We start from the raw sequence: 24,103 nt of genomic DNA on the forward strand, positions 1-24,103 counted from the left end.
AGTTATTTTAAGATTCTACATATAAGTGAGATCATACAGTATTTGTCTTTGACTTAGCTCACCTAGCATAACGTCAAGGTCCAGCTATGTTGTTGCAAATGGCAGGATTACCTTTTTTCTCATGGCTGAATGGTATTCCTGTGTGTGTCTAACATCTTTATCCACTCATCCTTTGATAGACACTTAGGTTGTTTCTGTATGTTTGCTATTGTGACTAATGCTGCAGTAAACATGGGGGTGCAGATATCTTTGAAATCCTGATTTCATTTCCTGTGGATAAATACCCAGAAGTGGGATTGCTGGATCATATGGTAATTCTATTTTTAATTTTTTGAGGAACCTCCGTACTGTTTTCCATAGTGGCTCAACCAATTTACATTCTCACCAACTGTGCACAAGGGTTTCCTTTTCTCCACATCCTCGTCAACACTTAATGTCTCTCGTCTTTTTTTTTTTTTTTTTTTTTGTCTCTCGTCTTTTTGATGATAAACATTCTAACAGGTGTGAGGTGATACCTCATTGTGGTTTTGATTTGCATTTCCCTGATTAGTGATGTTGAACACCTTTTTCATGTACCTGTTGGCCATTTGTATATTGTCTTAGAAAAATGTTCAGTTCTGCCCATTCTTTAGTGGATTTGTTGTTTTTTTGGGGGGGTAAACAGGACCTTATTGGGCAACAGTGTGTCCTTCCAGGACTTTTTCCAAGTCAAATTGTCCTTTCAATCTTAGCCATGGAGGGTGCAGCCCAGCTCCAGGTCCAGTTGCCATTGCTAGTTGCAGGGGGCGCAGCCCACCATCCCCTGCGGGAGTCAAACCGGCAACCTTGTGGTTGAGAGGACGCGCTCCAACCAACTGAGCCATCCGGGAGCTCAGCGGCAGCTCAGCTTAAGGTGCCGTGTTCAATCTTAGTTGCAGGGGGCGCTGCCCACCATCCCTTGCGGGAGTCTAGGAGTCGTCGAACTAGCAACCCTATGGTCGAGAGCCCGTGCTCCAACCAGCTGAACTATCTGGCACTGGCTGGTGTGGGAATCGAACCGGCAACCTTTGGTGTTAGGAGCACGGAGCTCCAACTGTCTGAGCCACCTGGCCGGCCCTGATTGTTTGTTTGTTTGTTTTTTGCTATTGAGCTGTATGAGTTCTTTATATGTTTTGGATATTAACCCTTTATCAGATACATGGTTTGCAAATATTTTCTCCCATTCCATAGGTTGCTTTTTCATTTTGTTGATGGTTTTCTTTGCTGTGTAGAAACTTTTTAAAAAGTTTGATGTAGTCCCACTGGTTTTTGCTTTTGTTACATTTGCTTTTGGTGTAAAATCCAAGACATTGCCAAGACCAATGTCAAGGAGATTACTGCCTATGTTTTCCTACAGGACTTGTACTGTTTCAGGTCTTATGTTTAAGTCTTTAATCCATTTGGAGTCGATTTTTATGTATGGTGTAGGGTCAGGGTCCATTTAATATTTTACATGTGCCTATCCAATTTTCCCAACACAATTTATTGACGAGAGTGTCCTTTTCCTATTGTATATTCTTGGCTTTGTCATAAATTAATTGACCACATAGCACGGGTTTATTTCTCGGTTCTCTATTTTGTTCTCTTGATCTGCGTGTCTGCTTTTATGCCAACACTATACTTTGGATGCCTTTTTGGGAACTCGCTGGGCTTCCTGGAGCTGGATGTCTGTTTCTTTCCCCATGTTCTGGAAATTTTCAGCCATTATTTCTTTGTATGAACTTTCTGCCTTTTTCTCCTTCATGGACCTCTATAATATACATATGAAAAAAATGAAAAAGAGTGACGATAAGGGACTTATGGGACACCATCAAGTGAACCAATTGGTGTTCCATAAGTCCCTTAAGTTATCATCACTCTTTTTCATTTTCTCCTCTGACTGGATGAATTCCACTGGACTGTGTTCAACTTTGCTTATCCTTTTTTCCCCTTAATCTAGTCTTTTGTTGAACCCCCCCCTCAATAGAATTTTTCAGTTCAGTTATTCTTCAGCTTTGTGATTTCTGTTTTATACTTTTTAATCTTTTCTCTTTGTTAAACTATTTTCATACATTGTTCTCCTGACCTCGGTGAACATCTATCTGTATGACCGTCATTTTGAACTCTCAGATAAGTCACTTATTTCCATGTATTTCTGGAGTTTTATCTTATTTGGAACATATTCATTCCACTGTTTCTTTGTTTTGACTCTCTGCTTTGGGTTCTGGGTATTAGCTAAAACAACCACCTCTCACAGTCTTAATAGAGTGGTATCGTGTAGATGAACCTGTCAGCTCAGCCCAAGCTCTTGTTTGTTACCTTTCAAACCTTTGTGATTGTCCAAGCTTCCTTCTTTGTTCTTGGTGCTGCCCCATACTTGAAGGTTTGTCAAGACTGGCCAGAGTCTCAATGGGGAGGGTCAGTCCGCACCTAGATGTAGTTTGATTGGAAGCTGGACTCTCAGACAACAACTGGGAAAGTATGTACAGTAGTCCCCCTTTATCCAATGTTTCTGAGATTGTTACCCATCGTCAACCATGGCCTGAAAATACTGAACGGGAAATTCCAGAAATAAACCATTTATTAGTTTTAAATTGCACACTGTTCTGAGTGTCGTGATCAAAATCTCACGCCACCCCGCCCAGGAGATGAATCATCCCTTTGTCCAGTGTATCCATGCGATACACACTACCTGCTGGTTAGTCACTTAGTAACCATCTCAGTTATTAGATTGGCTGTGATGGTATCAGTGCTTGTATTCAAGTAACACTTATTTTACTTAATGGCCCTGAAACCATTTATATAACTTTTATTCCAGTATATTGTTATAATTGTTTTATTTTACTATTACTGTTGGTAATCTCTTACTGTGCCTCATTTATAAACTTCATCATAGGTATGTATGTATAGAAAAAACAGTATAGGGTTCAGTACTATCTACGGTTTCCGGCATCCACTGAGGGTCTTGGAGTGTATCACTCACACAGAAGTGGAGACTAGTGTAGTTAGGCCCCTTCCTGGGATACACGGGGAGACGGGTGTTTTTGCCTACTTGCTCTGTACTTGGCCTGGGTGTATAGCCGTGGTGTGAGGGGTGTTCTGTGCCTTTTAAGAACCGCTTTGTTTTCTACAGCCCTGTGGGACTTGTGACTGTAAGCCCCACTGGCTGACTGATGCGTGCATAAGCCCCTTCCTGGGAGATACTGGTGATTTGGAGCGGGTGGAGGAGAGGCATCCATTGGCTTCCCCAGTCTCTGGCGGATGGCAGTCAGCCCCCAGATGTGTGCTAAATTAGAAGCCTGGCTCTCAGGCAGCAGCTTTCAATGTATGCACATGGACCCTTTTCAGGGAAAGACCAGGAGTTGGTGAGTTGGCTGGAGCCTGTTAAGAACTGTTTGTTACGGTCTTGTGGGTCTCATAGACACAAGCCCTGTGGACCTTAAGAGCTACGTGTTTTGGAGGCCTATCCCTCAGGTGGGAGTCTTAAAAGCTGGGGAACTAGACCTGGAGTCCAAATCCTTTGCTCTTCAGGAAGAACCTTGTTGTTGGCAGTTCCCTCCTGATTGTGTGGTGCTGTGCTGGGGGTGGGGTTTATTGTTTGATGTCTCAGCCTGTCCTGTTGTGATGTATTTTCTTGTTCGATGCACGTGTAAGAGTAGCTCAGCTAGTTTCTGGATTTCTTTCAGGAAAAAATTGTTCCATGTGTAGTGGTACATTCGGTGTGTCGATGGGTGAGGGGGTTTAGGAGCCGCCTATGTGGCCATCTTGGACCAGAACCCTCAGATAACTTAATACTTTCTAATATTACTCAGGTGTTTCCTCCACCTTGTGTTTTTCACAGCCCTTGTCGAAATAACTCATTAACTTTGTTCTCTAGCATGGGGTTTGGTAGCTCTTTTGTTTGGTCAACTTAAATTCTAAGTATTCTTAATACTCCATGTCAGGGCAGAGTCCATTTGAAGAAAAGTAAGTCATTTCTTATATAGCATTTCAGATGGCGCATCACCTACAATGCCTACTAATAGACTGTGAGATGCAAGACTCTCCCATGCTCCTGCCTCCACAAGACCAGGCCGCTGAATAAGTGTTTCGATCTTCCCCAGGTAGGTACAATGTTTAAATAGCAAACCTTGTGCTCCCTTCGGCAGCACATATACTAAATAGCAAACCAGCCAGGAAGCTTGGGGAGCAGTTTAGAAAAAGGTATGTTCTTTGCCAAACTGACAACCTCCATTTGTATTTTTGTTTCCTCAAAACTTTCCATAGTTTTGTTCATCCTAATATTCATTTTGAAAAAGTTACCTTAAGTGAAATCTGTAATTTTTCACAAACATCTGAGAACAAATTAGCCTTGCACCAGCTAGCAAAAGATGCCATCACTTAGGAGAAGGTACTAGTGACAAAGTGGCTTGCCACTTTTAAATCTTATTATGGCTCTCGTAACATTAAAAAAGCACTACAAGGCTTTTTTTTCAGAACTTTTATTGTGGAATCTTTGATCCTCATTTTTTAATGGACTTAGTTTTCTTGGTTTTTCAATGAGTAGGTTCCTCCTCTAAAATTCTGACTTTCTTTTTCATCTCTGAAACATTAAGTTTCACAAGATATAACCAGAGAAATGGAAAAATCTCTGCTCCACCCTGTACAGATTTTTACATTTGTGGCAGGATTACTGTTGATAATTAAGAGGCTGTATGTGATCCTATCTCGGCATGGTTTACACATAGTTTATTCACGTGATTCGTGTAACTTAAATAATTGCACGAATGCTACATAAACAAGGTAGTAAGTATTGTGACAAACAGCACAGTAACTGGGCTTCTGACTTGTTCGCCTGCTGAATGTGAATGAAAGGTGATGACCTGGGCAGCATCTCTTTAGAAATGCCACGGGGCAACAGTGACAAAAGCTGGTCCTTACTAAGAAAGGTCAGATGGAGGAAACCCAAATGTGTAATCATGCTGACAGAGAAGTAGTTTAACCAGATTATCAAATGAAATCCTAAGGAGCAAATGTAGCTGCTGCTTTAGAAAATAACTGTTAGAGGTAGAGCTTTTTTCTCTTTTCTTTTCTTTTTAATATCCTGAATATTTGTTCTTTCAGTTGACTTCTGTACCTTGGGTTTGTAAAATAGCCAATGGTACATGGACTCTTATGACGGTTCCTCACTATTTATACTTTCCCCAAACTTAAGTTTTGTGTTAATCCCATAGGTATAGTGCTTTCATTTGTTGAAGCTAGTCAGAAAACCTGCACTGTTCCAGAGAACTATAGTGTTAGTGGCACTCTATGTAAAATACAGCCCAGTGGGTGACGCTGTTTTCTCATATTCCTCTCACTTAAAGGAGATTTGTCAGAAACGAAACATGTAGCACTCTTACAAACTTGATTTCCACACAAATGTGAAATCTTGATTATGCATACTATTTAAAAAGGACACCAATACTGAATACAGAGAAAGACAGTATTTATGTATGGTAAAAAGGCAAGTGAATGAAGCTATAATTTTATTTCATTTCTCTTAGTACATCCACAGCTATTTCCACCTAAGTAGATCTTTAAAATAAGCATACACAAGTATTGACTATTATCTACAAATATTTATTGTAACACTGGAATAGAACTACAGGAAGCCCTTGGCACTGATAGAAAATATTGATTCACTGTTAGGTTACAAAAATTTATACATAGCAAAATTTAATGCTCTTTACATAAAAAATATTAGACTACTTAAACAAAACTTTCAAACATTCTTGGTAATAGCTACCAGAATTAGAAAAGTAAAATTAGGCTTTTAGACACTGCTTCTAGAACACTGGACTTGAACAGCACCTCCACTGCTGGAAAAAACATTTAAGTCTGTCATGCAACAGGAGAACAAATCACCAAGCTATTCTGGAACAACTGTTCTACACAGAAGAGAGCTTCTCCCAATTAAAAAGAAAATAATCAAGATCCAAATAGGCATTTTTTAGAAATTAACAACAGAAAGAATCCAAATGAAATATTATATGTTCGATTTTAATAGCATCTTGATGAAGGTATGCTTCCTTTCACTTTAATACATTTCTGCACATGTATGTTTTAAAATCCAGGAAACAGCCCAACCACAAGTTCATTCTCAACATGAATATACATAGTTAACCCTATATATTATGCAGCCCCTTTTAAAAAGCACTGATGCACCAACAGTTATATGTATCATTTCATAAAGAACAACACAAAGTTTATCATCACTAATACCCAGTACCTACAGTTACTTAATGTTCTGGAGCACAATGATTTTAGAAGGCAAGTTTCTTTTGAAAATGGCTTAAACTCAAGCAGGTTTTTTTTTGTTTTGTTTTTTTGTTTGTTTGTTGTGTTTTTTTTTGTTTTTTGTTTTTTTTTGCTGAACATCGAACGTTATTATTCCAGGAAACAAAGATTTAGGTAAGAAAAAGTGAAATAAATACTAACCCTAATTTAAATTACTTAAGGATTCAAGTCTATAAAAGTAGGAGGTCTGTGGTCTATTTGTAATTATGTTTTAGATAGTTGGTATGAAACTGTAAACTTACTTTTCAGACCACATAAAAATGGTTCAGAATGGTGGTCATTTTAATAAGGTAACACTTGTTGATTAAGAAAAACATTTGTGGAACAAAAGTCTATGGAAGATTTGGGTCTCCCGTTATAATGGAAGTTTTAGAAATTTAAAGCAAATACTCATTAAGGCAGGGCTGACTTTATTTCCCAAGAAGAATGATGACAAGTGGGTCATTTTATTAAAATGAGATCTATTATAAAATCGAGTCTGGAAAGCTTGTCAATGAGTCAGAATCCAGCTTCTTCAACGGTAGGTGTAGCAGAATCACAGCTCATTTTTGCATTATTGAAAAAAGCATTTCTGATTGGATCACGAAGTTAACCTGTCCTGGTCAACTGTGAGAATCATATTATCTTTGATGAGCTACAGTTTAATAAATGTCAGCTGTCAGAAATAGAACTTCACAGCAATCCCATTTTATTTCTTATTTAGATACATTTATTTGAGGACAGATGGCATACAGAATTTACGGCCACACCCCTCGATGCTGGCACGTCATGGGTCCCTATCAAGGAGTATGCCATATTCTCATTGCCTGTCTTGGGAGGATTGCTCGAGCAATAAATGTGAACGTGCCACAAATTTCAAAAGGATGAATAATCATTTTATCAAAGTGTTGCCTTTTAAAATGGCTAACATGAAACCTCCAATATTTGTTCTAAAGAAAAAGATTTACCTACTGGCAGGTTTTCCTAGAAATATATCCCAGCAGTTTGAGACAGACAATGAAGTATTTGTAGTTGTACATTAGTTTGTTTGGTGGGATACACATCTGTACTGCAGAGCAGCTCTCTGATGATTTGTCAGAGCTGTAAATTCGTCGGCTGAAGCACTCTGGCAAACATTTATGTGTAAGAATTGAGTTGTTCTTTTGACCGAGACTGGATATCTTGCAGTTCCTGTTCTTCCTTTGCTTTGATATCCTGGTAAGCCTGCATTTTGCTTGCATCCTTTAAGTAAGCCCAGTTAGAAGACAGTATCATGAGGAAGTGGATCTGGAAAAGAAGGGTGAGCATGATGGCTAGTGAGCATGTCAGAAGGCAAAGCAAGCCGCTAGGCAGATTAGACGGTCTTTACTGTAAAAAGGGGAGAGGGTTATTCTGTATTAATACTCATTCTGCGATCAGAGGCACCAGATACTGAAAGCATGCTCTACTAGTAGGCTTCATATTAAAAGACTGAAGAAAAGTTAGTATACAAACATAATGAACTTGAAAAAATGGCCAAAGTTATTGTTAAGAAAAAGCAAAAATGAAATACAAGAGGGTGTTTTCTGCCATTTTGAGAGTAACTTAAAAAATTAATGCAGAAATTCAGAAACACATTGTGTGGTTATTTTAAAATAAGTGTGGTGCAAAGAGCTTTCCTATCTGAGGATAAAATTCAGTGCCCCCAAAGGCCTAAAAGTGTGAACAATGTTTATTTTGAGTAAATAATAAAAAAAACTACATATTTAACATGGGAAAATTAAGTGAAGGTCAAAACCAAACTTAAGAACTATAAGCAAAAGCATGCAGTTCTGTGTTAACACATTTTTAGTAATGAAACTACATTTTCCATTTTATAACTGCCATTATTTCATTTCACAAAATGTAAAACTCCTTATTGTCATTCTTTACATTTGATGTGGCAAACACTCCTTTCCCATTTATTTTCCTCACCTTTCCTGCAAAATCTATATCTCAAGTTCCTTATAGTTCATATTTCCTTCACAACATATTTGAGACTTTCAGATCCAGGAACAATTTCTCTTCCCATTAAAATCTTATGTGCAGTTTGAGAACTGGCTTTGAGGAATCAGTTACTACTCACCAAAACAATTTACGGTTATCAATTTTGTGGGCTCTGAAAGGAAGGACTGTGTTATGTAAAAAAACCCCCCACACATAAATCCTTTTTTTCAGAGAAAACAAATGGGTCGCCTTTATTTTTCTTCACATTTTCATCTGGCTTATTTGAGGGGCATTTATTTGGTAGTGAACCATGTAATCATAAAAAAAAATTGTAATCAAGTTTCAAATGTATTTGTAAAATATTTTCCAGGAGTCTGACAAAACAAAATCCAGATTAAGATGGTTCTCTTCCATTTCATCTTCACTTGTTTTCATTTTCATCATTGAACTTGGTTATCAAGCCAGCAAAAATAATGGAAAATACAGGTATTTCAAAGTTTTAATATTTCATTTGGAGACACTGCTCAAAGTTTAAGTTCAAGAAAATTATTTTTAATGGGTGCTCACCAATGTCAGTAAATAACTGAATCCTTTTCAAAATGTGGAAATAGCCAGATCTCATAATTTTATAATTCATGTACGGTAAGTGATCTTATTAATCTACCATGCGAAGTGAGTTGACTAAAGCTATTTACAAATTACTGGTACAAAACTGCAGAAACCTAGAGTCTGCTTTAGTCTGGGGTGTCAGTGATATTCACGCTACATCATATAGCTCTCTAAAGCTCCTTTATTGGCCTTATGCAATTTAGAATTTAGTGCAGCAATCTTCCCGACTCTTAAACTTCAAAACCGCATAGTTATATGTGGTAGCCATCATGTAGATCAGCTGGTGGAAGAGAACAAAACAGGACAGTAAGACACAGGCAGTGAGGGCCGCTGCTACGACACTTCTAAACTTGGGTGGGGAGGGGTGCCAACTCAGCCAAGGTGTTCCTTTCTCCCCAGTTAATCATCACAACAGAAGATTTTCAAGTCTAGCACATACAAACTTTCTCCTCTCACGCATGCAGTATCAGTCCTCAGCGCTAGCCCTCAGTACACTTATTAAAAACACTTGGATGTGTTTAAAGAATGACAGGATAGCGCGCTGGGTCAGCAGTGTGAGGAAGATGAAGCTGAAAGGCCTGTGTTTCTCCTCATCTTCCCCGAACTGCCTACTCAGCAGCCATGCATCCCCCTCCCACCTGCTGTTCAGCCCGGAGAGGCAGCAGCCCAGAGAACAGGTCACCACCATGATTTACCAGGTGGTTTATTTTCATGGGCTGTAATGGCAAGGAATGATTTAATGACTGGAAAACCTGGGAATGACTCATTTCTAAGCAGTTGAGATGTCCCCCTTACTTTACCAATCTTAGACTTCCTGAAATCACAAGCCAAGCCCTCCCACATTACATATCTATATGCACACACGTGCACACACATATATTTGTGTGTGTTATACAGTTGATCCTCATTATTTGCAGATTCCCTATTTGCAAATTTGCCTATGTGCTAAAATTTCTTTGTAACCCCCAAATCAATATTCATAGCAACTTCACAGTCATTCGTGGACGTATGCTGAGTGGTGATCAAGTCTCCCAGTTGAGGTCAACCAAGGTGACCCTGTCCTCTTGTTTCAGCTCTCAGTCTGTAAACAAGTGTCCTGTTTGCAATCTATTTAGTGCCATATTTTCTGCACTTTTGTGATTTTACTTGTTAAACGTTCCCTAATCGATGTGCTGTCTAGTGTTTTTAAGTGCAAGAAGGCTTTGGAGGTACCTTACAGAGAAAATGTGTGGGCTAAATGAGCTTCGTTCAGGCATGAGCCACACATAGTGCTGTTGGCCATTCAATGTCAATGACTCAGCAATATACACTAAATAAGATGTCTTTGAACAGAAACACACAAAACAAGATTATGTACTGATCAGTTTGACCAAAAATGTTGTGACCAGAGGCTCCCAGAAACCTAATTCAATATTTTCCCAAGGAGCAATGGCTTGGTATTTCTTAATTTAGTGTTCGAGACTTTATAGAGCATAACTACTGCACGTAGCAAGATCAACTGTACATGTATGAGGTCTGACAATGAAGTTCGCGACCTTGTTGCAATGATGTTGCTAACCTTTTCTGATATCAGAGGGATTACTCACTATGAATTTGTACCAACTGGACAAAGAGTTAACCAAGTTTACTATCTGGAAGTGCTGAAAAGGCTGCGTGAAAAAGTTAGGCGACCTGAACTTTTCGCCAACAACTCACGGCTCTTGCATCACGACAATGCAGCAGCTCACACAGCACTGTCTGTGAGGGAGTTTTTAGCCAGTAAACAAATAACTGTATTGGAACACCCTCCCTACTCACCTGATCTGGCCCCCAGTGACTTCTTTCTTTACCCGAAGAGAAAGAAAATATTGAAAGGAAGACATTTGGATGACATTCGGGACATCAAGCGTAATACGACGACAGCTCTGATGGCCATTCCAGAAAAAAAATTCCAAAATTGCTTTGAAGGGTGGACTAGGCACTGGCATTGGTGCATAGCTTCCCAAAGGGAGTACTTCGAAGGTGACCGTAATGATATTCAGCAATGAGGTATGTAGCACTTTTTCTAGGATGAGTTCGCGAACTTAATTGTCAGACCTCATATGTATGTATGTATACATGCATATTTCCATTTTGAAATGAAAATTTATTTCTTGGCAAAGAAATGGGTAATGCCTCACGTGAGCATTTGTCCATGACTGAAGTAATGAAAGTCAGGGCTAAATATGCAACAGTATTCCAGTGCTAGTTAACAGCTGTTCCACGTGCTGGTACCCCCTCTTCTTCCCACACAATCCAATTTACATTACCTACAATCAATCGGTGGTGCCAAGACAGCCAACTAGTACTTCCTGCAATCTAGACATGTGGTAAGTGTACACAGGTGAAATTTAACCAACCTGGAGTCCCAGGAGTGTCTGCTGGAAGGGAAATCTGTCATTATAGAGACTGCTGGGAGGGGGAGCTAGACCCGGCCAGTCCTCGGGCCATTACTCACCAGGGCAATGACGGTGGCACCAGCTCCTGCACAAGCCACAATGAACAGGTGATAGGACATGTAGAACTAGGAGAGAAGAGGGCACCAACATAAGCATTTCAGGTGTAATGAAATGGCCTGCCTACACCCATTCCAGTATGCTGTGTCATCTTTCTCCTCGGTAGCTAGCTGTTTTCTGCAAGGCTGGGAGGAAGTGTGCACCCCTTCAAGCCCAGTTGGCAACCCTGGCGCACACTGGAATCACCTGGGGAGCTTTTCAAACTTTCTGATGCCCGGACTGTACCCCAGACCACTCAATCCGGGCCTCAGCCTATGGTGTATTAAAATACTCCTGAATGACTGCACCCTGCAGCCAACGTTGGGAGCCCCTGCTTTGAGCCAGTCCATATTGTGGACATACAAACTGAGCAGCCAGGTCAGTAGGGGCTGATTATTTTGGTAACTGACTGCTTTTCAAAAACATATTAGGAGTGGCTTAAACATGCAAGCTCCCACGAGTGCATTTAAGAATTTTACAAACATTTATAAACTAAGGCTGAGAGGTTTTAAACCAAAGCGTGTTAGGATTTAGTGCCAATTAAGGGTGAATGAGAAATAAGAGAAAATCACTTTGGAAATACTGAGGGTGCCAAAAAATGTGTACAAGTGGACATTTTGGTCAGTGTTGCTCAAGCAGTAGTTCGCTGTAATCAGAGGTGTCTGGACGCTGATAGGAACCACTGTGAGCACATCTTGTAATTGCAGAAGTCACATGTAACTTGTTCTCATCTTTTGTTATCGGTATATATTGAGTATTACAATTTTAATAGTTTTTTTCATTTCTTAAAATGTGTATACATTTTTTTTTGGCACCCTCTGTATAAGCGATTAACTGTGACTTGATTTATAAAAATTTGGTTTGTATATAAATTCAGGGCTCTTTTGTATGAAAATTACAAATGTTCTGTGACAAATGTTCTATTTTGAAAAACTATTTGAAAGTAAAAGAGAAGAATCTATGAACATTCTCAGATTTGCAGGATTGCCAAAAGAGAAAGCTCTCTGGTTGCTAAAATCCTCACTGAATGGGCTGGACCATGTGAAAGGGCCATTTTCAAGGTCAACAATGGCTGAATATTGGTGATTACATACAGTTCAATCTTTAAAAGTCTGCAAAAAAGAGCTTTCCTTAATAGCATTTTAGCCAGGCTCCTGCTCTTTCTCCCTACCAGAACCCTTTTTTTTTGGCCACATGATCACCTGTGAGCCTCTGACAGGGGAGGGCTTTACCTCATTTGTGTTGCAGATGTTCTCTAGGGCAGAGCCACATATTTTTCCTGGGAAAGCATTCCAGGGAATGATACCTGTGAAGGGAATCCCAATAGAATGTTAGGTATTGGTGCTAACTGCAGTTCCTCATGCTCTCAAGGGCCCTCACCGCTTTGGGTGCCAGTTACAATGCATCAAGAACCGATGGAGCTGCCCTCTGCAGACATACTTTCTGGAATAATTGCTAAGTCCTATTTGGACAACAGGGCAAGAGCAATGTGTACTAGTCTATAAGACACTTAAACAACATGGTATTTTTTTCCCCTACAAATTATGCTTTCTTTTATTGAGCTGATATCTGTAAAAATTGATTTTCAAAGCTAGGTTTTCCTTCCTATGAATTTATGAACTGTAGTTAAACAGCTGTGGGATGACCCCTCTCATAAAGCATTTCATCACACTGAGGTCAAAGCCATTTCCCCATGAATTTCCTGGCCTGTGGCCTTGCTACACCAGCTCTTTTTTATAGTGGTTTGCCATGAGATAAGTTCCAAAATTGAGTCTGCACTCAGAAAGTCTCATGGCAATTTGACAGAGTAATTGATATTTATGTGATGTAATTTGGACTTATATGTTATACGTCTTGGCTTTTATATTCATTTTTATTGTGTCTTACAGAAAACACTGTCCTTCACCAGAGTGAGGCCAGCAGGGTCAGTGGTCTCTCACTGAAACCCTGAGCCCCCCCAGTGACATGCCATCGGGTTGCTGCTCTTTTTGCCGTTAATGCATAGGTGAGTGCTTACATACTAAACAGCTCAAATGACACTTCTCTCAGGAGGCGAGGAAAGAGGACTTTTTAAAATTCCTTATTCCTCCTATCCTTGCCATGGGCCAAGAGTAAGTCTTCATGCTTCAGAAGAATGGGAAGTGACGAGTCCCTAATTGGCAGTGGAACCAGTGATTTCAAATATAGATATAAAAAAATGATGACCTTTTTTGGTTACATGACCCCACATTTGTAAATGAAGATGTTTAAGGACAATGATATACATTTAGACATTCAGTTACAGATACTCTAAAAATCCACTTTAGGCTGTTTTCAGTCCATCATAAAGAACAGTGTGGTTGAGCCTTGGTCTTTAAGAGATGAGACTGAGATGAGATTATCAGTCTGATGGGCAATTTTAGGCAAATTTCCTATTATGTTTTGAGGTAAGAGGTTGATGATAAGCCACACAGGAAAAACCAGCAGCAAAAATGAAATAGTCATCTTTCTCAAGAAAAGCTCTGAAAGACGTTATTTCTTCTTTGATTCTAATGAAAAGCTTCTTTCCCCTGGTTGTTTCTGCCAACAACAGGATTTCCTACCCTCCTGGCTCAAAGCACTAATTACAGTCCTTACTTAGGATGCTGCTTCTCTCACTCAGCGGGGAAGAAAAGTCTCAAATTAATTAACAGGAGGAGCAATGGCCGAGTCTGTGGCTTGTCAAAATGAACCAGCCTTAGCTGCCTGTTGTGAGGACCCCATTCATTTGCAAATGTTTGACCAGGTTTCCAACAGCCAGCTTCTATGGAGTACATTCTGATGACTTCAAAAATGCATCTGGATTTTATGTTGTGTTTTTCAGTACAGATGAAGTTTAAGCAATTGGTCATTTTAAAAAGAACTGCTTTGAAGAGTCAGACATACCAATTAATTGGGTTATACAGTGCACGCAATGTTTTGGATGGAACAAAACTGAAAAGAAATTGAAGAAAAAATACGTAATCTTTTTATAGTAGACTTCCAGAAGTCTTTTTTGATTGAACTGTATTATAAAGCAGCTTCATATTATAAGAAGTTTCTTTTACTTACATACCTAACTTGAAAATGGAACAAAATTTTGCAAGGTAACTTTGAGCAGCTAAGAGCCTATGTGATCTTTCCATTCAGAAAATGGAGCACGTTGAGGAAAACGATATATGCTATTCCCACAGGAGAACGTCTGAAACACATCATGATGATTACAAAGATGCCCATGACGTATGCACCGAGGATAAAAATTAATCTGGGGGATTAAAGGAAGTACCGTATTGTCGGATATCCACGCAGATCTGCTCCACACCGGCTGTCCCGTTGGTCTGGGGTGACTTGATGACTTCACAAGTTGACCATATGTTGTAGTACATAAACACGGGCACGGCAGAGAAACCAAATACGCCCAGCCAGGCCACTCCCAGCACATAGGTCAGGAAGACAAACTAAGCCGAGAAGAGAAGGAGAAAATGGTCACTGAACCTGTCAAGGCACATCCCCTGGGAGGAAAGCATTCGCATTTCTGACCCGATACCCAACTGTGGGATGCATTTAGTTCAGAGCACCGCCTGGACCACAGTGGTGACAAGGCAAAGTGACAAGGAAGAGGAAAACAGAGGGCTGGCAGCTGGGGCAGGGTGGTCACGCTCTCCACAACCGTAGGATTGAGAATATTACTACCCGAAGCCACTTCAGGGACTTTTCATTTTCAGGTCCCTCTTTTAACTAATAAGGAACTGAGACCCCAAGGGGTGGTCTCCCTTGTCCAAGGTCACAGAACTCATTAGCGACAGGGCCTGCCATGTGACATTCTTTCTAAATATCAGTTCCATCCGTACTTACCATGGGATAGTGTCTGGGTGGTTTCACAGGCCACTTGAATGATAACTTCATATTAATGTCCCCCAAATTACCTTTATTTTACAGACTAGATGGGTGGTATAATAGCAATTGCTACAGGAAGCCCTTTCTCAAAGGCATTTCACTAGTTTCACGATCCTGTGAAATTACTCAAAGCATTAGATGCTTGAACCTTTATTAAAAGTTTAACATAGCCTTGAACACAAGCTTGATGCACAGTAAATCTGACAACATTGTCATTTCCCTCCAGTTTTTGTTTTCATCTTTAAGATTCACAGAAGCTCTGCAAGCAAAGCCCTGGCTGAGGGAAAAATCGTTGTGTTCACCCACACGTTGCCATGGGCGATTTCAGGAACATTCTTCCTAACCTGCCTTGACTACCAATTTTCAGAGAATGTTGAAAGGCTGTTTCAAAAATATTGTGGTATTTATATTTTCAGAATATGCACCCACAGAGTGTGCGGGTGAAGGTTTGCAATTCGAGTTTGGCTTTTATTTTTTTCAAGCCGATGCTGGAGACCTGAAGGTTCCATCTAATTTTCCATACTGCAGGAGATACCTGGATGGTGTCGGGTTGGCCTGGGGGTCAGGCGCCTGTGGGTCACCACAGGAAACTGCAGCAACAAGTCTCTTACCTCAAGGACAGCATTTGCATTTCTAAAAATATTCAAAGCAGATTCCAGCGGTTTCACAGCCCTTTTCTCCCCAACGCCTATGGATGGGCTACTCCAGACTAGGGTTTCTTTTTCTTACCCTTCAAAAGAAAACTTTACTTTCTTTCTATTCTAGTAACACCACAGAGACTTGAAAAAGCGCTGGTGGTTCTTTGCTTGGTGAGCCTTCCCCAACCGTGGGGGTCAGGGCTCCTGAGGGCAGCCGGTGTCCAGGGGATGGAGCCTATGGGGGCATTCGCATTCTGGCGGCCCCCAGGGTTCAGAGTCATGCCCTCAGCTCCCAGGCGGAGGCTGCCCAAAACGCACCAGCCAGAGCAAGGCCTGCTGGTGGGCAGAGCTCACTGTCCTCCTTGCCTCATACAACTTCCTGTCGTTAGCTTGTCGCTTCATCCTCCACCAGCCCTCCCCGTCACCTAACACGCTCCAAAGCCAGTCCATTCAGGAATCCCCTTGAACGTATCAAAATCGCAGCGTGCGAGGCACAGGTGCTCCGTGAGGACACGGAAGAAGACAGTCCAGGTCCCCTCGGCACAACTGGCTTTGCAAGTTTTTAGAACAGATCTTTTCTCAAGTGAAATTTAACTAATACAACAGATCAGAGTGGGCTGCGCGTGTTGGCGGGGGGAGAGGGGTTCTTCCAGCTTGGCGTGTGGTACAGCAGATCCCGACACCCACGCCCACAGGGTTCTCCCTCCTCTGGCTCTGGGTGAAGCACCCCCTGCCTCCAGCACAAGCTCCCCTTACTCTCTACCATCCCCCAGATGTTCAAAGGCAAACTGAGGCACACTCAAGTTTTTCAAGAAATCTGAAAGTGTATTTGGGCATACATCCATTCGACTGGGGTAGCGCCAAACGGAAAGTGGTTAGGGGTGCTCCAGCAACACGAGCCAGGGCTTTGCTCCCACAAACCGGTGTGAGCTTGTTCCTGCCGCCACTCTGTCATCTCGGGCCCAGAGTGTTCCCAGAAACCCCAGCCCAAGTCTCTCTGTGACGCTCTAGGCAACTCCACCGGGACATCGGTCCACAGGTGCATCAAGCCCCACGGGCACGACACTCAGTGCGATCTCCATCCTGTCTCCCCATGCCTCCCCCTCCTGCCGGCAGCCTCCGCATCACGTGGCACGCACGCCAGAGACTGCGCGTTCATTCCCTCCTCGTGCTTGCTCCCACATGCCAATCATCGGGCCCACCTGGTCTACAGTCCTTGAATCTGCCCCCTATCCTCACTCCACGACTGGAGCCTAGTTCGGCCCTCCCCTTTGCCCCACCGTGAGCCTTGCCATCACCTCTTGCTGACCTCTCTTCCCGCCCTCCGATCCGTGCAGCATAGCACTCAGAGGTCTCGCTCTCTTGTGTGCACGACTGCATCACCCACTGCTTGTCTTTGTCTTCTGATTTTATTCCTAGCCTAGCACTTAAGGCCTTTCCTGATCTGGTCCCTGACCTCCTTCCAAGCAGCGTCACTTCTATCCTTTGCTCCACCCTTCCCTTCATCTGGGATACACCACTGGCTCCCTGGAACAACCCCTCTTTTCTGGGCCTCTCTGCCCTGTTCTTCATGCTGCTTCCTCTTCCCTGATCAGGTGTGGGGCAATTTCCTCCACTCCCGCCTGCCACAAAGCCCTCCCTAATTAATTCTGCACACAGAGGCAGTGCGACTCTCCCTATGTGTGCCATTTGCACACATCTCTCTTACAGTTCCCAGGCTATTAGCTAAGAAACTTAGCAGGAACTAAGGGCCAGACAGAGAAGCAGGGGCAGCACATTTCAGCAGTTTCCCCAAGCCCAAGGGTCCCTCCAGGGACGAGCAGCTGTCAGTGACACGTCCACTCAGGGAAGGATTGCGCTGACCTTAAGAAATTTAATGTGCACTGTGTCACAGCCTCTTCATGCCCAGGCTCCCATCTAGTCACAAAGAAGTATGCCACGATCTGTGTGCTTACATCCCTTCTTCACCAGAGCAGAAAACGCAGTCCGTGCCTAGCGCGCCAGGGGCCCGCGGCCCGGCAGAGAGGACCTATATTTTCCTCAGGAAAGGGCCAGTGCCTTGGTCAGCCAGCCTGGGCTTTCTTCCTCAGTGGTAGCATTTCTTTCTTAACTCCCAAACTGTTTTCTTTACACCTGACCTCTCTCTCAGAGCAATATAGCTGCTTGGGAGCTACTTTGACATGAATATGCCATTATAAACTCAAATTCAACTTGCCTAAGATCAAACTCCATAATGCCTCTTCCTTTCTAGACTCGCAAGCCGCTGCTGAGATTCCCTCTGTGATGCGAGACAGAAACCCTGTCTTTTTTTTTTTTTTTTTTTAATATCTTATTGGGGAAGGGGAACAGGACTTTATTGGGGAACAGTGTGTACTTCCAGGTCTTTTTTCCAAGTCAAGTTGTTGTCCTTTCAACTTAGTTGTGGAGGGCGCAGCTCAGCTCCAGGTTCAGTTGCCGTTGCTAGTTGCAGGGGGCGCAGCCCACCATCCCTTGCGGGAGTCGAACCGGCAACCTTGTGGTTGAGAGGACGCGCTCCAACCAACTGAGCCATCCTGGAGCTCAGCGGCAGCTCAGCTCAAGGTGCCGTGTTCAATCTTAGTTGCAGGAAAACCCTGTCTTTTAATGAGCTTTTTTAAAGCTTTGTCCTCCTCTAGACCAGAGGGCAGCATACGTTGTCTGCAAAGGGCCAGATGGGGATCAGTTTAGACTCTGTGGGCCACTTACAGTCTCTGTCACAACTACTCAGCTCCACTGTCCCAGCATGAAAGCAGCCATGGACAATATGTCAACGCTTGATGTGGCTGGGTGCCAATAGAACTATTTATGGTCATCAAAATGAATTTCGGGGCCGGCCCGGTGGCTTAGCCGGTTGGAGCTCTGTGCTCCTAACTCCGAAGGCTGCCGGTTCGATTCCCACATGGGCCAGTGGGCTCTCAACCACAAGGTTGCTGGTTCAACTCCTCGAGTCCAGCAAGGGATGGTGGGCTCCGCCCCCTGCAACTAAGATTGAACACGGCACCTTGAGCTGAGCTGCCTCCCGGATGGCTCAGTTGGTTGGAGCGTGGGCTCTCAACCACAAGGTTGCCAGTTCGACTCCCGCAAGGGATGGTGGGCTGCACCCCCTGCAACTAGCAAAGGCAACCTGACCTGGGGCTGAGCTGCGCCCTCCACAACTAAGACTGAAAGGACAACAACTTGAAGCTGAACGGCACCCTCCACAACTAAGATTGAAAGGACAACAACTTGACTTGGAAAAAAGTCCTGGAAGTACACACTGTTCCCCAATAAAGAACTGTTCCCCTTTTCTCCCGCAAAAAAAAACGAATTTCGTATAATTTTCACAAGTCATTGTATTCATTTGTTTTTACCCTCCCCCCCAACAATTTGAAGATATAAAGCCATTCTTAGCTCATGGGCTGTACAAAGACAGATGGCAGGCTGGCTTTGGGCCAAGGGCTGGAGTTGGCTAACTCCTCTCTTTAGACTATAAGTTTCTTGAGGACAGGAGCCTGTGTTTTAATCTTTGCATTCCTAGTGACTAGCAAAGTTCTCAGCTAGGTGCTTACTAGAAAAAGTGCTTGGCAAATACTTCCAGAGGGCTTATGACAATCACAGCACATGTAAGTCTTTATGGCCACAATCCATATTCACGGACAAGGGAAGGGGAGCACTGAGATGACATGAAAATGATCTCCTTTCATAGTGGGAACTTGCTATTTGAAAAATCTTCAACACCCTTATTACCTATACGTTGATAAGGGAAATGTTTGACTAAATACTACCAGCCATAGATTTTAATTTATTATTAATAATATGTTGAAGGTATTTTCATATTCCTAATTCTAAATTGGTAAGAGCACTACAGGCATGCCCCAGTTTTATATTGCACTTCACAGATGTTGTGTTTTTGACTAATTGAAGGCAAGACCCTCCACCAGCAAAAAAATTCTGACTTGCTTTATTGTGATACTCACTGTATTGCGGTTGTCTAACCCGAACCTACAATATCTCGGAGGTCTGCCTGTGTTTGTGTCATGGACTCTCGATCCACTCTGTTAGCTCATAGCTCTTACCAACTACAAAGCAGTCCACAGAGGTGTGGTTGTATGTCGGACAAGCCGAAGTTCGCACTCACCATTCCACTGATGCATCGGCCACAGGCGGTGGTTTTAAATTCCCCGTGCAGCTCTTTCACTGCGCTCGTGGTGTAAAAGCCTTCTGCCAACAGAATGATCCCATACAGGAAGAAAAAGGACGCAATTCCATAGATGACATACTGCATCAGCTGGATTCTGTGAAAAGGAAGAAGACGGCCTGAAAAGTTTAATCCACTGCACGGTAAACAGACATTTTCAGCCTCCGCAGGGAGGACATGAGACTGATGTGCCTGTGACGTTGATGACGTCAGCGGGCTCCCGGGGCATTCCAACAGGCATACATACCTGCCCACCCCACCGCCACCTGGGCCTTTCTTCCAAGGTGAGCCCACTGTGGAGGTGGACAACATTCTCAGACGAGGGAAACGTTTCCTTTCAGGGCTAAGGGCTCAGTTGTCATCTTTTAATACTTACCTAGTCCTGTGACGTGAGGGTTAGAATCCTCATTTTGCACATAAGTAAATGGGGCATTGAGGACTTAAGTCACTCGACCAAGGACACAGAGTAAGGGGCAGAGCCAGCATCTGAACTCTGGTCCAGTGGACAGACAACATGTTCCTTCCGCCATATCAAATATCTCCCAACCAGGCCTAGTGGTTAACGTTATTCACACTCAGGGGTCCTTTAGGAGTAACTTGGGCAGATGTGTTTTGCATTTACATTCTTACTACACAAGTAATAATATGTCAAGTAGGTGTAAGATAGAGAACGTAAATTCACAGCTCATTTTGTCCTATGCAAGCTCACAGGGACCCAGATGCCCGTTCCTTAACCTTTGGCTGCCCATTGGAACCACCTGGGCAGCTTTAGAAAATACTGGTACCTGGGTGCTATCCCCAGAGATTATGACTTAATTGGTCTGGGGTGAAGCATGGACATAGGGAATTTTTAAAGATTCCTGGAAGTTTGAGAGCCACTTATCAAGCCACTAATAATTAAATCCACACACCTTTCCCAGGTAGTCATGGTAAATATTTCTTGGTCTTCTTTGTATTAGGTTGGTGCAAAAGTAATTGCGGTTTTTGCAATTATTTTTAACGTTTTAAACCACAATTACTTTTGCACCAACCTAATACATAGTCGTACTCAGTGAGTCCCTTGTCCTGCTTGATCGTCCTTACAACCTCCCTCACCCCTGCTCATTTCTTTGGATGTCATTCGTGAACATATTAAAAAATAAAAGAATAAAATTCTCTACGGACACTTCCAACGTGATTCCATTATTGTTCCATAAAAATTCATGCCTTTCTCAGTCTGGTAGAGAAGTTTCTTATACTCACAAGACACCTAAATACCATGCAAGTTTGGGAGTCAAGGGAAAGAAAAAACATTGAAGACAATGGGAAAAGGGGAAAATACATGTAAAAAAGAAATCGTTGCTGAGCTTGCAGTTATGGAAACCTACAGGTGGGAGTTGTTGAGACTCCATTGAGAATGTTTCCAGAATGGGAAGGCAGATTTCAGGCTCAACCCCCAAAACTTCTGCACTGGAAGAAGCCTCAGGGTTTATTGTTCTGCCTGAAGAAGTAACTTCCAAGTCCTGCTCCTGTAGGCTTAGGGTTCCTGTCATTGCAGCGATGGTCATTTCCTGTGAGAACACTGGAGGGCGCCCGTTACTTGGAAACCGTAACTCGGGTACAATGATTGGTAGCATCAACCTGTCACCTTGCCACAGCCCTCCATGTCCATGGCTACAGTTTGCGCAGTGTCCTATGTGTGCACCTGGCCATTCCCAGGTGAGATCCCATCGCAGGTCCCAAACACCCTGGGGGCCACATACCCACTGCATTCTTGGCCCTTTCTTTTTCCTTTTCTCATGGACCTTTTGCTTTCAGCACACAGTGAGCTTTAATGGCAAGCATCGGCTTTCTGCCAGGAGAGCACACTGTAGACTTTTTGAAAACATCATGGGGTGGTTGCATTTTAAATCCATTTTTAAAGGGAAGCAGGTACTTACACCTCACTCAGCAAGGCGTGGTCACTGGTGTTGGTGGAGAAGTGTTGCTCAAGAATCGCCACGGTGCCCGCGAGAGCCACGTGCCCACAACCACAGAACAAGGCAACTCCAGAGAAGCAGAGGATGGTGGCCACCAGAGAGGCATAGGGGACTCCTCCCAGACACTTGATGCAACATTCGAAGCAGCCTGGACCCAAAGGAGAGAAAATGCAGTGGTTACGGGCAAGATGCCTCTGGTCTTCATGAGACCACACATTAGCAGAGAATGCTTTCTCATCTTCCCTCTCATGCTCTATGTTCACAGCTCAACATAACAAGGGCCGGTGGGGTAGTTGTCATCATCTCACATTCTGTGCGTGAGAACCTTGCGGCTCCAAGAGAGAACCTAGCTTAATTTGCTTGGGGTGAGTGGCAGAGCCATCAAATAGTTATGGAGTCACAATTCTAGAGCTTCCCGATTGAACCGGGATGGGTTGGGGGACAATCACTCCACTAACAGTCGAATGACAGGACAGCAGTGAAGCCACAGTTCTGTGAAGAAAAGCGACCATCAAATTCCCCCCAACCTCATCCTTCTGGGGTTTCAAGTACCTCCATTTCTGTAGCAGCCAATGGCTTTGCCCGAGTCTTTACCTCCAGGGCAACCAGAAGAGTCAAATACAGTAATTATACTGTTGCTGCTGCATTCAGAAAAATATCAACATGATCATTTTGGTAAGGTGATGGGTAGTTTGGTCCCTAGAAGTACAAAGTCACTAAGATCCACTCAAGTGGGTCCACTCAAGTTTCTCTCGTGTCAATATCAGAAATTACCTCAACTTTATAATAAAAATGTCCCCCAGCCCAGGCAGCACAAGCAGTTTATTCATAGTCCTCCTCCTCCCGGCTTCCATCTGTACCCTTCCCCCGACACACACGTTCAGAGTAAGAACCCAGAACCAGTGGGTGACATTTAAGTACTTGAAGAAGGAAAAGGAACAGAAGCAAAAAAAACGTGAAGAGAAAAAAAAGAAAATGAGCATCCATGAAGTGAAATGAAGGAGAGCCACAATTCACTCTTCATCTTGAGACGAATAAGACTTTTATCCGTTTTTAAAATAAACTTTTCCTTGAGGTGTCCAGGGAGAGCTCCCCGAGGGGCAGAGCCAGGCGCTGATTTCAATTCGAGACATTCGTGTTTCAGTAGAGCAGGGCTGGCCTCGGGATGACGTCACTACCTCCCTGACCTCCCATCCCTGTTTATAGTCTCTAGACCCTTAAGTAAATGGCTTGTCAGGGAAATCGAACTCTGCATGCATTATGAGGTCTAGCAGCAATCAAGAGCAGTTCATTACTCCGAGGCAAGCACATTAAACCAGCTACATTTCTTTTCCCTAAACGGTCTTTACAGTAGATGGGGAATGACTCCCCTGCATAAAACACTGGAGATGGGCTTTTTCCATTTTGATGACCATCCCATTCTAAACTAGCAGTTGCTTAAAGCTACCACAAGAGGTGACTGCAAATTCACATTACCAGATTTCTCTTCAATTCATAGGAAAATAAAAAATGTCAGGGCTCCATAAGAAAGCGTGCTTCCTTTTATTTCAGAAGATGATGAGCTGTTTTCATGAAGACCAATCTCCCGGCAAAGGATTTATAAAACTACATAAAATGGAACGAGTGCCCAATCCAGTTCAAGTTCACTAGCAAGTACCAGTACCTTAAAGACCTTTGCACACTTGAGATTTGTAAACAAGGATGATGGAGTTCAATTTTTTTGTCACATGACCTTTGGGGGGCTGAGGTGAGGGGAGAGGAGTGCAAATAGAAGTCCAAATTCTTTCCAGGCTCCCAAACTAAGGGAAACTAAAATCCCCAGCTTGGATTATGCCCCATTATATAGAAACAAAATAGACCTGTGTGTGCTGTACCATTCACAACCTCCCCCATTCTCAGTCTCTATGGCGATGTAAGGAACAAGATGAGTGGTTGCTTCCTTGGCTAACGAAATTATATCTGGTCCTTATTGGATAGAGATGTGTGGCCTTGAGATTGTGCTGTCCAATATGGTAGCCACTAGCTCATGTGGCTATT

At 42.8% G+C, this 24,103-nt stretch overlaps 1 protein-coding gene across 7 annotated transcripts in view; it reads right to left on the reverse strand.

Moving 5' to 3' along the window:
* Window positions 1-5,491: 5,491 nt before the first annotated feature.
* The window catches only part of GPM6B (glycoprotein M6B), a 152,809-nt gene continuing 134,197 nt past the window's right edge, over window positions 5,492-24,103 (reverse strand). For 3 of the 7 annotated variants that reach the window (XM_019746289.2, XM_019746291.2, XM_074323185.1), the window contains 6 exons: window positions 22,028-22,214; window positions 20,049-20,205; window positions 14,665-14,836; window positions 12,614-12,687; window positions 11,345-11,410; window positions 6,293-7,581 (listed from right to left, as the gene is read on the reverse strand). In XM_019746289.2, coding sequence (XP_019601848.2) covers window positions 7,432-7,581; window positions 11,345-11,410; window positions 12,614-12,687; window positions 14,665-14,836; window positions 20,049-20,205; window positions 22,028-22,214 — 806 coding nt within the window. In that variant the 3' untranslated portion in view covers window positions 6,293-7,431. Of the gene's footprint in view, window positions 9,149-11,344; window positions 11,411-12,613; window positions 12,688-14,664; window positions 14,837-20,048; window positions 20,206-22,027; window positions 22,215-24,103 lie in introns of all 7 variants that reach the window. The other 4 variants (XM_019746294.2, XM_019746292.2, XM_019746290.2 and 1 more) reach the window with 3 other exon arrangements.

The sequence above is a fragment of the Rhinolophus sinicus genome, chromosome X (genome assembly GCF_036562045.2).
Source record: "Rhinolophus sinicus isolate RSC01 chromosome X, ASM3656204v1, whole genome shotgun sequence".
NCBI lineage: Eukaryota > Metazoa > Chordata > Mammalia > Chiroptera > Rhinolophidae > Rhinolophus > Rhinolophus sinicus.